This window comes from Cuculus canorus, chromosome Z (assembly GCF_017976375.1).
Source record: "Cuculus canorus isolate bCucCan1 chromosome Z, bCucCan1.pri, whole genome shotgun sequence".
NCBI classification, from domain to species: Eukaryota; Metazoa; Chordata; class Aves; order Cuculiformes; family Cuculidae; genus Cuculus; species Cuculus canorus.
The window spans coordinates 74,504,640-74,521,225 of NC_071441.1; the positions used below are offsets into that span (position 1 = coordinate 74,504,640).

Genomic DNA, 16,586 nt, shown 5'->3' on the forward strand with positions numbered 1-16,586 from the left:
CCCACATATCAATGAAAAACTTTTTTTGGTCTGATAGAACAGGAAGTGTGACTATATTAATACAGTGTGGACAACTGAAGGTGTCCCTGCCCATGGCAGGGTGGCTCGACTGGATGGTTTTTAAGGCCCCTTCCAACCCAAACCATTTCACGACTCCATTTCACCCACCTTTGAAGCTCTCGTGCAAAAGCCTGATGCAATCTGTAAACAAACAGACCATGGTGGATGCTACCGGAGTGTCACTTTCTAACCAAGGGTAGCAAGGCTGGTTACTTAAAAGAAGTGAAGTAACACAAATATCAGCAACTGAGTTACTAGACCACAAACAGATCATAAGCACTTAAAAAGATTTAAATATTCAAAAGCACACTAAATCAATAGAGCACGTAGTGCACAGCAAATCAATACACTCGGTATCAACAGTCTTTTCATTCACACTCAGCACTTTAGGACTGCTTGTTCCTTCCTTAGAAGAGGTACATATTTTACTGTCCCAGTGAAGATTCACAATACCATTGAGTAAGTAGAGATTACTTATTTGATATTTCACAACTGAATTAAATACCAAAACACATGAATTTCTGAATGACAACACGCATCACCTGCGGACAATCTCCTAATTAAATGTTGGAGATGTGCTCACAGCTCAAAATGGTTTGAAGGAAGTCAAATTTAAGTGTATAATAACACAAATAACTGTGTGAAGGCAGAGGTTCACAAGATAGTAGATCGTCACAGAACTGATTTGGTCAGAGATTTTTTTACATACCACTGGCATTTGGGGTTGTATTTGTTCTGCTTTTGTCTTTTAAACTAGGGATTTATCAATATTACAGAAGTAGAAAACGAATCTAAAATTTAGAGTGTTTCCAGAACTAAGTGCAATCTGTATTTTTCTCATCTCTACTTCCTGAGCAAAGCTTGACTATATCTCTTGTACCTAAAACAATTACTCAATCCAAGCCTTGGAAAACTAGTTCCACAATTGTTAAGGATAGGACACAAGTTGAAGCTATTTAATAGAAAGTCACAATACAGTCATGAATTAGAAAAAAATAATCAGATAACAATGAAAGCCATTGTAATAGGGCTGAAGTCCATACTTTAGCAAAAATTCATTTAACTTTTAAATGCAATGTATACCTTGCGTCTTCCTTATCTAAGACCAGTATCCATGGTTTGAAGAGTCCAGCAACAACTGAATACAAGGATTGCAATGCTAGAAAATAAAACATAAAAGTTGCTTTTTTCCCCCCGTCAAATTAGCAACAGTGAACATACTACCGTTTTCCAAGCTTGCATAAAGTGTCCTTTGCCTTTCTCAACATTAAATCAGTTCTTCCCGGCCAAATAAAAATTAAAAATACAATATGCTTATTAGTAATTTTGTTAACGATATGATTGTTTTAACTACGATCACAAGCATTTTTGCACTGCTTACCTCTTTTATTAATATGACTTTAATGCATCCGAGTCTGTGAGGGTAACAATGACTCACACTTTAAAGCTGCCATATACTAAATAAAATGTCTTTTGGCGATTTTCTCCAAATCAAAATCACATCATGATGAAATTCAGTAGCCCCTCATTCCCAAACATTTGCTCAGAGCTAAAGATCATCTGTTTGGGTTTTTTTGAAGAAAGCATTATCTCTTCATAAAATAATTGTAAAGCAAGTCAAATGCAAACAAGCTTCCTCCAACAAGCATAAAATAAAACATGAAGTTCCACATAGCTGCTAAGCAGCATCACCATATCCCATCTGTATATTAATGTTCTCATCACTGTACAAACACAGTGCAAGAGGATTTTACTGTATATGTTAACGGTCTTTAACAAAGGACATTAGAGAAATTGAGTGCCTGTTCTCGAGTCATATGCTTTTAATACATATTACCTGCTAGAATTCTGTTACTGCCAACAGGCTCTTGGGCTAAATTGTCAGATTCGGAGTCAATAAGTCGCTTAATAAGATACTCTAGAAATTTATTCACTTCAGCCACGTAAGGACTCCATTTTGAAAACAGGCCAAAAGTCCTGAAGTCCACGGAAGCCAGCCGGAGTTTGCAGAAAGATGTGGAAAGCCATTCTACTGTCTCTCTAACCTGTGAAAAAAAAGGAAACTACTAATCAGCTACAGAACAGCTGCACAGCGGCGTTCCAGGGCACTAGTGGGCATTTGTTTCGGCTGTAAAACATAATAAATCAACCAGAGAGGCAACCACCTGGTCTGCAGAGAGGAGAACGTTTGCAGCATCCCGCAGTACAGGACTTTCAGTAGCATCACTTTTCTTGTTGCTTGCCTCTTCAGTCACCAATGAATCACATCCCAAAGCTTTCAGTGACGCCTTCCAACATTCAGGGCTGAGCAGCTGCTCTGAAGAGCCTTGGGAGAAGAAAAGGCAACAGACTTGTGAAAATCAGAAGGATGTTAATCTCCTTCTCAGTCAGAAAAGGTTGCTATTAGAGCTCCCTACTACCTAAAAAAATTAGGAGGCTTGAGTCTGAATGCCCCAAGTTTAAGAGTGAGAGATCCCTCTAATTTCCAAACATAAGTAGTTTAACATTCCCTTTTTGATACCCACATGCCCTCTTGGAGACCTTCTCAGGCACTTGGTACACCCTGGCTACACAGAGACACAGTTCCTGCCTCAGCACACGAGATTTGACAGAAAGGAAATACTTTTTTTCTTCATTTTAAAGGCACAGCAGATTACAGGTGGCATCTAATGTCACCCAGGACATTTTCAGAAGATTTCAGAATCAGTCTCAGGTCTCCATAATTCCAGTTCTCAGTTAGACAATGAGGGGTGCTCAAGAACAAGGACGCGACATTATAGACAGTGGCATTATCATCAATTAGTAACTGTTTACATTGATAGAAACCTCTCCACTGTCCTTCTCCTACAATATGGGCTGAAAACCTGTTGCCACTGCTATGTGTACCTTGATCTACAGAAGGGTTTCTTTCTAGTAAAGCTAAAATATATCTACTAAAAATATATCACATAGCACACACCTAAATGTGCATAAGGAAACATTCAAGTTTTAAATCATTCTGTATTTGTTGCTATGTAACTCTACCGCATGTGGTTCATATCTTTAAGCCAGAATAGCTCCACACAAAGAGTTTTGTATGCATCGACTCAGATACTCACTTTGCACAAATAGTCTTAGGAAATCACTGTAGTGGTCAGGAAACTGATACTGGAGAAGGTTAGTCCAATGCTTACAGAAGATACTGAATGGCATCAAAATATCTTCTTCAGGCTCAAGGCCACATGCGTTGAGAGCCAAGTGAATAGACTCTAGAAGCTTGGTACGTTCAGATAGAGGTGGTTTGGCAACACTCAACCACTGTGTAAGGTCAAACTAGAACAGAGAACAAAGAGCATTTTTAAGTAGAAGCTCTAACAGCCACAATCCTTCAAGAAGAAGGGAGAAATTCTTGAGGGGGCAGGGAGGAAATCACAGAATCACAGAATGTCCTGAGTTGGAAGGGACCCACAAGGATCATCCAGTCCATCGCTGCACAGGACAACCCCAACATTCACACCGTTGGTCTGAGTGCATTGTCCAAATGCTCCTGGAATATTGTCAGGCTTGGTGCCATAACTGCTTCCCTGGGGAGCTGTTCCAGTGTTCCACTACCTTCTGTATGAAGAACTTTTCCCCAATATCCAACCTAAACCTCCCCTGGCACATCTTCTTGCCATTGCCTCAGGTTCTATCACTGGACACCAGAGAGAAAAGCTCAGCACCTGCTCCTCATCCTTCCCCTGTAAGGAAGCATTAGACTGCGATGACGTCCTCCTCAGCCTCCTCTTCTCCAGGCTGAACAGACCAAGTGACTCTACCCACTCCTCACACGGCTTCCCCTCTAAACCCTTCACCAGTTTTCTGGCCTCCTCTGGACACTCTCCAGTAGCTTCATATCCTTTTTATACTGCAGCGCCTGAAACTGCACACAATATTCCAGGTGAGGCAGCACCAGCACAGAGCAGAGCGGGACAATCTCCTCCTTGACCAGCTGGCGATGCCGTGCTGGATGCACCCTAGGACACGGGTGCCCCCTTGGCTGCCAGGGCACACTGCTGGATCATGTTCAACTTGCTGTTGACCAGAACCCCAGATCCCTTTCACGGGGCTGCTCTCCAGCCTTTTGCTCCCCAGTCTGTATGTACATGCAGAGGATTTTATGTATTTAAGCCAAAAATCAGGAATTTGCACCTCATGAGCCCTAGCTCAAAACCAAGGTAACACTCTCTAAAAATTACAGAAATCCCTGAATTTATGGAACAGCCCTTAGAAGGGGTTCTCAGATTCATAAAAACAAGCTTTCCAAGCTTCAGCACTTCTGCCAAACACTTGCAAGGGCCAGATGGGCCAATCTCCATATGCTTTGAGATAAGCAGGAAAGACAGGGGTGCCAGAGATGGAAGACTCAGACACTATCCCAATTCTTCGGCTGTTTTTATTTTTAAGATACCTCGGATCACTGGCTAATGTGATGAAAGTCCCTGAAGAGACATCAGGCAGAAGAAGCCATTGAGAGCCTCCTTGAATTTCAAGAGTAACTAATGCACAGAGAAGTAACCCCCAGGAAGCATATACTGGTATTATTTGGACCAACAAAGAGCAGCTTAAGCTTCCAATTTGGTTTTGCCTTCAGCCCCTCTTGGGTTCAAATACAAAACACAACATTCAGAATGAGAAACACAGACCTATAGAACTTGTCAATGCTATTTTAAAGTACCGTATTTGCACCTCTTTCTTAACCTAAAGGCACAGTCTTTAGCAAAAGAACATCCACAAAAGCAACCCAAAACCAGATGAGGTGTTCACAAGTACTTTACCTTTGTCAGCAACATGAACACAACATCACTGTTATCCTCACTCAGAAAGGCCACGACTTTTTCATATAAAGTCACAAACTCATTAGGAGAGGCAACAGGAGTGAAGTAAGGAGAAAGGAGAGTACAGAGCCTCCGATTCTGCAGGATTGTCTGGAGGAGATGTCTGCATTCTGATTTGGTCCCACTGACGAACACCTGAGGAAATCAGGAATGGTGAGAAAAAAAAGAGGCCTAGTCTGGATCTACTGGAAAAAAAATATCTTGTAGGAATTATCATTAAGATAAGCACAATTTTTGATCACTTCAAAAAAAGAAAAAATTTTACTAAAAATGACAGGTTGTGTGAGATCAACTTCAATTGTTCCACAAAATACAATGTAAAATAAACCTGTTTCCTTAGTACACTTAACAGCACTTGTGACACACACACTCTGCATAAAAAGACCTAGAAATACAGTCTGTCTGATGGGTTAACAAAAGAAAATGAATCCAGGTTTCAGCAGCCTTGCTTGAGGTTAAGAAAAGTTTAAATAGAACTATGTGCATGAAGAGCTCCTCAGTACCTCAGCTGTTAGATATGCTTAAGGGCAGCTCATACAGAAACAAATCACATTTAAGAGACAAAAAAACCACTCGAGGCTAATGCTGCTTCTTAAGAGCACCAATATAATGTGTTCTGTCCACAGTGAATATTACTGAAAAAACTTTAAGTGCTGCACCAGCAAACTTCTGCCCACCTCTCTATACAAAGAATATTTACTGTAGAGAGGTATCTGAGCACAGAGGTTGACAAGATGTATGTCAGCTAAAAAATGATCAGTAACAGTGAAATATATGCCAAAACAACCTTTTATGTAGTGTAAGTACCTAAACTTTAGTCACCTGCCCAAAAATCTAGCCTACCTTAGCATTTAATTAATACAGTGAGCATATTAGCACTAGGCAGGCATCTCAGAGCAACAGTTCTTATTTTTCTTCAGAACAGTTCTTACCCTGCTCTTATTTACAAGCTTGAATTCTCCTAAAGAATATGCATATTATAAAACTAGTTGAAAGGAAAATGGGATAGAAGCTTAAAAGTTAATTTTCAGGCCTCTGAATGTTTTAGACCCTCAATATCAGCAGGCAATTGGGATAAGCATTAGGCATCCAAAATCAAGAGAATCAACTCACTTGGCCTAGAATCTCAATGCAGGATGTGAAGAACTGTCTTGTGGGAGGATTGCGCTGAGTTTCATCACACACATATTCCACTAATGTAAAAAACAAACTAATTCCGACCTTCTTAATTGCAGGCATAGGCTGCACCTTGTAAATATTTATTAAGGCCCTGGGGGAAAAAAATGAAAAGACAGATTAAATTTACATACAGAAGAATCACCTGTGACAATAAAGAAAGGTTTCTTGCCAACCCACAGCCTTGTGATTGGTATTTCTGTCTTACATGACAATCAAGCATGGTTTCACAGGGCCAAAGCATGGCTGAGGGTACGACAGACCTCTAGAGGACACCTGGACCAACCCCCTACTCAGAGTTAATTACAGCTCATTGCCCAGGACTAAGTCTAGCCAACTTTTGAGTATCCCGAAGGACAGAGACTCCAAAACCTCTTTGGACGACCTGTGTCACACTCACAGTAACAAAGTGTTTCCCAGTGTTCAAGAATTTTGCTGCCTGAAATGGGTATCTTCAAACCTTGGGATGCCTCCATAATAGAACGTGGCCATCAAAATTTTTTTCACAGCATAGTTCCAATAGATTATTTCTCCCTCAAATGATGTGTTTATTGTGTTCTTAAGCCATCTCAACTACATCTGTAGTGCAAGAAAATATACTTCTTTTTACTTAATAGGCTTATCCATAAGAGAATTAAAAATGAATCCATCTTTTCTTGCACATTGCCAAATGGATGTCTCATTGAGCTCAAACCCCCATCTTCACTCAGTCTGAATCAGAAGATGAAGAACATGCAATTCCACAGCTGTAAATCCCAAGAACTAGCTCATCCACAAAATTTGTCAGATTAATGATCAAGAACGAAGGTGTAGAAACTATAAATGTTTTTACTTTGAAAGTGAGCACACTCTGTAGGAAACAAACTACACTAAAGGAATCCCAGCAAAAATCTACTAAACTTAAAAGAACAGTGTTGCAAAATCAGACCTCCTGGATGAGCTCTAAAAGGCCTTCAAAAGGAAGACACCCTTGGACTAATCCATTTATTCATCTGCCCCTCAAAAAAGTGATATTATATAGTCCTCTTCCAATGCAGTATTTTGTTTCACATAAGGAAAAGCTACTTGAGCTCAAAACTCCCTACTGAAGAGCTATGTCCCGCACTGTTAGAGCGGGAAACTTCTAGCTACATTAAAAAGATGCAGTTCAGCCTTTGGCTGAAACAGTCATAGTAGGAATTTGCCATTTCCTCAAGTTCAACATGGCACTGTCATCCCTCTGCATGCTTTTGCAGTGCTAGAAGGATTACTCTAATACATAGACAGTACAATAAACTGAAACAGAAAACAATACTGTGTGCCCTGTGGAGGCCGAATGACCACCAGTTAGCTCTTATCATAGACAAAGGTATTCCTTTAAAGATTTGTGTCACAAACATCCACGTCTAAAGATTCCACCTCTGTTGTCGACCCAAGCTGATAAGCATTATGAAAAACACACAAATAGATTTCATATTTTATGTCTTTTACACAGAATAAGAAATATAAAACATCACTACCTACAACAGTGTCTGAACAACCTACGTTATAAAATTTTCCACATGTACTGCTGCTTCCACAACACCCAGAGAAGGTGGCTTCGTAGCTTCTGCCTGCAGTTGTCTCACTTCTTTACGCAAAGCATGAAGCTGCTGGCTCACTGCTTCATTTTTATGTTTCCCTTCAAACTAAATGACAAAGAGACACATTCATTTCAGAATAATAACTTTTGCTAAAGAGTTCCAAGTTGCACCTATTTGTAAAAATGAAGCAGAGCCCAGTAAAGGAACTCTGAATATAAACAGTTTTCCCCTGAATGTTTTTATCAGATTTATTTCAGTGTGCCCAAGCACACATTCTTGGCCATGTTTCTGTTGAACTATATTAGTGTGTGATAATTAATGTCTTTTATATAAAACTTTTAATCCACAGGGACTGAAACTTAGCAGGGATCAAGAAATTCATATACCAAGCAACATGGGAATACTTCTACAAACAATGCTTCTATTCGTATGTGAGATTATTCTCATATTCACACGTTGGGAAGTAGTTCAGAAGGGACACTATAAGCCAAACAAATTTTTTGCAACAACTTACTCTTCAGCTGTGGATCTGCATCTCGTTTTGAACATTACATATTAGGCATTTCAGATTAACTGCTAGCTTGTACGGATTTATTTAGTCAAATGCTACCATTCTGGTAACCACTCAGTCATTTCATTGTTATTATCCATGTCCAAAAGCCTGAAAGAAAAGTGATGCCATGTCTCTAACCTGGATCGTCAGATGAGCTGCTCCCTGGCAGCCTTTATTTGAAGTTCCCCGGCACTCCAAATGGAGGGTGATCTGCTCTTCCCGATTGACGTACAGCTTAGGTAGCGTGTCCAATATTTCACTATTGAGAGCAACATGCTGAGACTCCCAGAGAGCTGCAGTTCTGAAAAGCATTTATTATCAAAGTTACTAAAATCTTTACTGAAAACAGTGATACTTCGAATTTATAAACAAGAGAAGAGAATTCAATTTAATGTAGCGTACAAAGACTTGAGACACTTCCCTAGAAAACACAAAAGGTCATTAAAGGAAACTGAGTTACAATTTCAAAGTAATAGCACTTCAAAGTAATAAAGAAACAGATTCATAAAAACAAAACTACTCCAGTCTGCATGAATTATTTTTAATCATTCTATATGACAGCATGAAAGGAAATTAAATAGATCACACTGTAGGAGATTTAATTTTTCACCAGACAAAAAAAAAGCTGGACTGTGGGATGATTCAGTCAAAACAAAGTGCACCTAGAATTGGTGCTGGAATTGTTTGTTTAGGCACATCCTCTCTTAGGCCTAGCAAGTTTTGGTTTGGTGTACAATATTGGTATTAAATAACTACATTGGACAAGTACAGATACAGGTGCATCACCTGTCTTTGAAAATAATTCAGCTGCAATCTCTTAGTAGGTATATTAGAAACAAAGTCTTTCCCTTACAAGGCTAATAGTTCCAAAAATCAGATTTCTCCCCTGGGAGCTCCAGTGCTTCATATTGCAACTAATACATTTGTGCAAAAGGGTTCACTAAATTATTGTAAACAAATCTAGGCTAAAGGCTTTACATTAAGAAGCATGCCAAACAAGAAAAGAAACTTTAAAAGTTACATATCAGCTGATGTAGGGTGATTCATTAGATTAGTCTTATCTTAGTTAAAGGAATGGAACAATGATAGCCAAGAAAAAAAGAGGAAAAAGAGAAAACAGTATAGGAAGCAGAGGTCAAGTACTGACAGCCTTGTGCTAACACCACTAAGGAGGCTGCTGTAAAGTGCAGCTGAAGACACTGCTCAACATGCTAGCAAAGAAGATGGAAAAAAGCTATGTCTTACTTGGCATGCCTCTGCAAGACGTTAAGGTCCATGCGCATGAGCTGAATTGCTTCTTTCTGACTTACTAGACTGGCTGAGGAAATAACTGGCACAGGAGCTTTCATCGTCTGCAGAGGAAGTGGGGGCTTGGGAGTATCAAACTTCTTCAAATTATTCATTACCCTTTCTTTAGCTAGAAAAGAAAGCAGAAGCAAGTTTTGTCGATAAGAAATTCAGAAAAAAATAATAAAAACATTATTTCATTCAGAATTTTTTTGCATGAAATGTTTTTAGCGCCAGACAAATATTTCTCATGACTCCTCCCTTTTAAAATCACTTAATCTTTCTCGTTTTATGATGAAGTTTATTTCACGCAGCTAATTTTCATAATGAGCTCAATCACACAAACATTAGGATCCAAGGCCCCTTTGCCTTCCCTGTGTCCCCCAGCCAGTCCTATTTTCTAACCTTCCAATTTTCCTCCTGTCAGCCCATTCATTCTGACATAGGCTCCCCCATACCCAGTCTGGTAAGATAAGTTTATCTTCCCTTCCCAACAATTCACCTTCATCTCCCATCTTGTCAGCTCCGATTTGAAAATATTTTGAAAAAAAATTCTCCAAATTTTTTTTCCCCAAACTGTTGCCCTGTCCAGGTCAGCTCTTTCTTCCTGCTGACTCCACTCAATTTCTTAGCCCAAACACTGACAAACAGTGCTACTACGAAACTATTCCAGACTCCTCCTACTCCCCTCATCCTCTTTTTTAATAAGTCCCCAAGAAACTCCAATCTCACCATACCCTTAATAAAGCCGCCATAAATATTATCCCCCACTGTGCTAGACCAACCCTTTCAGCATATCAAGATTCCAGGGAAAGTCACTGAGAACAAACGAAAAAAGAAAAACAATCTTCGTTTTCAGTTACAGCGGGTTTTGCCTCTGCTCACAGCTGTGTCCATCTAAACTTTGAGAAAACTCAGACTGTCTGGAGTACACTCTACGCGGAGGAGTCTTTGGGGAGCTCAACCAGGAAACTCTAGGCACAACAGGACCTGCTGGTCTGTGATGTGCCAAAAACATCACTATTATCCCACTACAGAGGATCTTGCTTAAAACACCATGAAAACTTCACAGAAAATGAAGCATCCACAGAAAATAAACTGTGTTAACATCTTTATTCTCAGACATCAGTATGTTCCAAAAGAAATCAGAGTTTCAACATCCTAATAATCCTTCCTGGCCCAGTTTCCTTCATATTCTTATCTCTTACCTGATAAAGGGTTGGTGAAGTCTGTTTGCCCTGCAGAAACACAGCTTGTACGTGACTCAAGTTTAACACATAGCCAACGGTTTAGAGCTTCCTGAAACTCGTGATGTATGAGTTCAATGTTAACATACTCCATCCACAAATCCTAAAGCACAAAAGAATTAAATTATCATTCTTACTTTAGCCAGTACCATATACTGTGCATCCATCCCAGTAGCTGGGTAACTAAAATAAGGTCATAAAAGTAGACACTTCCATTTAAAGTCATAAAAAATTATTACTGGGGGGGAAAAAAATCCATACTAAAGAGAAAAGCTGCAGAATTTTTATCATGTATACAGGTGAGCCATTGAAAAGCATCTGTGACACTTACAGAAGAAATCTGTTAAGCTTACATAGGATAACTTCTAACAAATTAGAGAGAAAGCGTAAAGATTATTAAAACTCTGTTCCTAAACAGGTACACAAAGGAAATTGAGACAATTTGAAACACCATGGTCTGTTTAAGTGTAATCAGACTAAACTAGGCTGCATTTTCAGTAGCTGCATACACTGGAGAAATAAAAACAAACCAGGTACGAGGAAATAACCTTCCAAAATATTCCCTCTTGCAGTTTTTTTTAATTATACTCACTTTTTAGACTTAATGGACAGAATATAAACTTCCCATTCGCTAACTCACATTTGAACCTGACATATTACAGACTACCAACATCATCAGATTTCAGCTTCCAGTGTTTCATCATTTAAAGTTCCAACTTCAATAATTCTCTAAGGTGATGTTAGAATATAAAAAGAATTAATGAACTATACAGAATAAGAACCATGTTCTCGTTTAGATATGCAAGAAATCTACTCCTGTCCTCACTCAAATATAAATGAAGACAGTTTGGGATAGCACAGGATATTTAGGAAGAAACTAGTCTAGTGGGAGGTGTCCCTGCCCATGACAGAGAGGTTGGAACTGGACGACCTTCCAGGTCTCTTCCAACCCAAACCATTCCATGATTCTATGTCAAGTAGTTTTATACCTGTTGAAGAATGACACCAAGCCTCTCACTACTTTAAAGGACTCACTTCGAGTTAAGCGAGTTCTGGAACCCAGAGCACCAATGTCATTGGCAGCTCACCTGTTGATTCTGCATGACTTTAGCAAGTCTATGTGCATCATATTGCTTCGGTAAAGAAGGAATGTATGTGTCTCCTTTCTGGAAACTCTCTTCTTCCAACCACAAAACAAAAACATTACAAAGCCTGAGAAGAAAAACAGAAAAAAAAGAAACAAAAAAAAATCAATGTGAACTTTAATCATGCACATAGCGTACGCATTACATAGCAGTGTCGTTCTGCCGTTTAGAGTTAATGAAATATGCTACAAGGTGACACAACGCAAAATGTAGATGTTTCAGATGCTTTACCATGGGTGTACTAAGCGTCAGTTTCAAGACCAGCATTGGAAAGAAGCTATTTAGAAAATCATGAGGGCACTCACCAAAAGTAACAGAAGAAATTAGGAAAAGGAAATATTTATGCAAACTAGCAAACATGACTCAGGACTGGAAGTGTCTCTCAAATTAGGGACCCAAATTGACAACCCCACTGAAAAGACCAATGAAGAGGATTATGTCTAAGTTCAGCTTCTCACCCCATTAGTCCTCAGGACTGCCTGCTCCAAAAGCTCACACCTTAAGTTTCATCTTTTACTTTCTTGTCGTAAAGAAGCTTATTTTCATTTCCTCCTCTGCTAAAACTGTACTTTAAATTAAGTATAATTCTTTCTTTAATTGACATCACTCTCACTGAGTGGCACCCTTTTTATAAGCATATCATCCAATTTTTCCTGATTAAATAAAAGGGAGAACTAGAACATCATTAAATCTTTGCACTGTGGTATTAAGTATCAGTAGGTAACTCCTGTTTCCTGCATCAGTGTCACTAGTGAAAAAATGGAAGCAGTCCAGTTCCAAGAGTCAGCCCTCATAAACAAGAGGCAAGATTTACTTGCCTGCAGAACAGTCTGGTTTTATGTTAGAGTGGGAAACTCTTTTGAAATGAAAGACTGACAAAAGGTAAATCAAGTTACACACAGTGAGCATCTCAGAATTGTTTTTCCCAAATGAACAAGGAGGATTTATTATCTTCCTTGTTTGCTTATACAGGATCTACTGATTCCTAGGGGAATCAGATCTTGTGTGCCCAAAGCCCCTGAGAAAGAGACTCTTTGCAAACAATCCTTTCAACCAGTTCCTAAGAAAATTCAGGTAAGAAATATTTGCGCTAAGGCAGACTTCTCAGACCAAAAGTTTCTGTGTAACAGAACCGTGGGCTTCTGAACCACATAGCTACAGTTTCTGTGTGTGTGAAGTATGCAGCTCTTAGAAGTTACCACTTACTACTTCAGTGGAGGCACAGTGAGGGACCATGCCCATTTCTTAGCCCACTCCAACACAAGATGCCACAGCTCAATTTTATATGCTAATTGGGTAAACGGCGCTACTGAACCACGTGTTCAAGTCTCCAGTACATTCCCTTTTTATTCAGATGTAAATTTAGACCCTAGTCTGTGACAAAAAGACATATCCGCATATGGCACTTTACGTTTATAGTAAATGATGTTCGTAACAGTAGCAGATGTGTCTAAACAACAAACATTTTACCAATATGCGGATACCATTAGTTAAAAATCAAAGCTCTCCTCTAAGGGACGTGACAATAATGTTTTATTTTTAGTAGTAAAATCAGCCTCCTCTCTAACAAAACAAGTTGTATCAACAAAGGAACAGATTTGACCACAACCATGCATATAAAAAGCACCTGCGGTACATCCAGGTCAGCCAAGGGTCACACTCTTTCACACCTCCCACTGCTAAGACTGTACTCCAGTAGTTGTTCAGGTGGTTGACTGAGTAAGACTGAACCACGCAGGCTTCTTTTATTTACCTGACAAGTTCCTTATGCAGTTCTGGTGAAGTCAGGTAATTTGGTGAGCAGCTCGCCTTCTCTGGTGATCTGTCACTGCCCTCTGCAGGACTCTCCACTCTTAGTGCTTTACTGGCAGCATGGTGGAAGTCTGCTACCTCTATTAAGCGCTGCTTCATTTCATTTAGTAAGCCAACATGAGCTGTGCTCTGGAAAAAACGTCTTCCAATACAGCCATCTACAGGCAATCTAAAATGAACAAAAAAGGACAACAAAGTCTTGTGGCAACTATCAAATCAGTATCTCTGCAAATAAATTGACTTAGGGAAGTTGCTGGTACCCACTGCTTTCGGGTGCAGTCTCAGAGAGGCACTGAATCTTGCTAAAGCCCTTATGATCAGACTCACCCATACTGTGGTCCCGGTCGGTGAAGGTAAAGAAGGAAGAATTTTTGCCAAATGAGTGGCATGAGAGGGTGATCAGCAGGGGTAGCAAGGGCCTGGTGAGCCCAGCGGTAAATCATGAGCCTCTGAAGAGAAGGTACAATGGGCAGCTTCAGCTGGGCCTGGGCTTTCTGTAAAAAGAACAATTTCCAGATGAGTATTCTGCTCTACTGGGCTGTCACAACTTAACCCAGATTAAAACAGTGAAAACTCAGCACCTACAAAAGAGAAAACTTTGAAAGCATTCACATGTGTATCACAGGTCTTCGAGGAGCTGCCCAGCTCACAGTTGTGTTGGGCAGTTGTTAAGAGAGCAGTGCTAACCCTATGATGTTTGAAAAGAGGCAGCATGAACGGAGGAGCTAGTGTGATGCAAGGCTATACAGTCGATGGGTGTTAATTACAGTGAATGAATGGGTTTCCTCACAGGGGCAGATGTTCCTGGTTTAGGCTTCCATCAACACCAATGCTGCAGCAGAACAAAGCAGAAGCAGTGAAGCACACAGCACGTTCCAACCAGTAAAAATAAGTCTTAAGCCATATGCAGACACAGAATCCTACAATGGGCTACCATTCTTAGCTTTTTCCAGACTAGACTGCACTCCATACAGCTCTCTCCAAAGTGAAAACTAAAACTAATGATAAATAATAGAGAAGCAAAAAAAATTTCCTTTTTGTAAAAGCAGAACAAAGGTGATGCAATGCATGAGCAGCAACACTCTATTAGCAGCACAGGATACTACCCCATTGATCCACTAAATCATTAAGAAGTCACACCAAGCTCCTACAGACTGTGCCTGGAACAGGGAAACACGAGGCTTTTCTGAGTTTCAACGTCTCACGACAGACCCTGGCACTACTTCATTCCTGGCACTAACTCATTCCTTACCCTAGACCTCAGGAACTCTCAGTACCCTTTTCCACACACTGTCCACATACTATCTCACTGTTTTCCAGGTAAATCAAGTCATGCAAGCCAAGAGACAAATGTTTTCCAGAATAATCTCCAAGAATGCAAGATATGTACCTCTTTTCATAGCGCTTCGCAGAGCGTACAAAAAAGGATCTATTTTCACAGAGGTTCTAGGCTGTCTTGTGTGTCAAAAAACAATGAAACAGCTGAGATGAAGCATGTGTGAAAGTCTACATTGGATGGATTTGCTTTCTACTTGCTTAACTGCAGAATTTCAAACTGAATTTGGACAAAGAACCTGGACAATGTGCAACTTGGCTTAAAGCGCAGTGCCTTGTTAAAACCTTGTTAAGGGAGAGACCTTAACAGTTCTGAAAGTCCTGGAAAATAATTCAACAAACAGAGAGAACACTAAAGACCAGAATTCTGCAAAACCCACAATCATCAGAAAAATGCTTTTTGAAATACAGATAACATTTTCCCACATGGAAAACAAAAGTATCTCAGTGATACAGAATAAATCCACTGAAGATTGTGAGGCATTGAGATAACCCAGAAAATCATGCAAGAACACTGACTAGTGACAGAAGTTTTCTGTAAACAATGGTATATTAGAAACAAAATATTTGCACAGTAGTTTTTAAATGTTCAACTCAAAATGTAAAAGAAAACTTCCTTGAGGTATGTTTTCTCCTGGAAAGCCAGGTAGAGCATTAGTTATGTTTTCATCCTGGTAAGAAAAAGCACATAAGATAAAACCTATACAATACAAAAGAATGTTTTTTTCCAGTAATAAACGCAGATTAACAGTTCTCTCACCTTCAAAGCCTGGTCAGGAGCTAAAGAATTAATAACCAACTCTCCCTCCACAACCCTGCGAAACTGTGAATCTTCTTCAAATATTGACTCCATATTTAACACCGTCCACGAAAACCATACCTGTAAAAACAGCAATAACGGAAACATCAATAACAAAATGGCAACAATAGGATCAGGAGGCTTGCTGTTCTCCTATGAGGCATACACTTTTGCCAAATTCTCATCATAAAGTTGCAAGAGCAGCATCATATCTCAACAACAACAGAGAACCAGTTTCCTCCCTATCTACGTTCAAACATCCTCTTTGTATTCAATACAATCATGGGAAAGAAGATGGAAAATAGGGACAGATGACAGAATTATCCAGTTTTCTGCAGTAAACAACCTACTCAAAACCTGTAGAATCAGATCTCCCCTCTCCCAACTGCTCTAGACATCTCCAGTTGGACTACTGCAGGGGTTTTCTTCATTTTGCTCATACAAGGGACTTGCTTAAGCAGAAAGAAAACAACTAGTATTCAAAATGTTTATCAGGAAAAGACTGATGTAATAGAAGAATCAGGCTTTACATGTTTTCTCTCATTAAACATAATTCTTAGACAGATCTGATAAGCTTTCTCTGCGCAAAATGTCCATGCTCCCTTCAGCATAATAAACCCACAGCATCCTCTTAAGCTAAATTAGGATTTTTATCACAAGAAAACTCAGAGGGAAGAAAGAGGGAACAAGAGAAAATCTGCAAAAACCTGCAAAAGAAGGAAAAAAAACCTCTATATTGTTTATTCCAGGGTTG

General features: G+C 39.6%; 1 protein-coding gene across 1 annotated transcript in view; it reads right to left on the reverse strand.

Annotated features, from left to right (window-relative positions):
• Window positions 1–16,586, reverse strand: part of EPG5 (ectopic P-granules 5 autophagy tethering factor) — a 65,254-nt gene that overhangs the window by 14,842 nt on the left and 33,826 nt on the right. Inside the window, 15 exon segments of the mRNA XM_054054583.1 lie at window positions 169–272; window positions 1,144–1,219; window positions 1,898–2,105; window positions 2,226–2,386; window positions 3,159–3,372; window positions 4,857–5,051; window positions 6,030–6,186; window positions 7,617–7,759; window positions 8,346–8,508; window positions 9,453–9,624; window positions 10,703–10,844; window positions 11,830–11,953; window positions 13,640–13,867; window positions 14,026–14,192; window positions 15,794–15,913. Coding sequence (XP_053910558.1) covers window positions 169–272; window positions 1,144–1,219; window positions 1,898–2,105; window positions 2,226–2,386; window positions 3,159–3,372; window positions 4,857–5,051; window positions 6,030–6,186; window positions 7,617–7,759; window positions 8,346–8,508; window positions 9,453–9,624; window positions 10,703–10,844; window positions 11,830–11,953; window positions 13,640–13,867; window positions 14,026–14,192; window positions 15,794–15,913 — 2,374 coding nt within the window.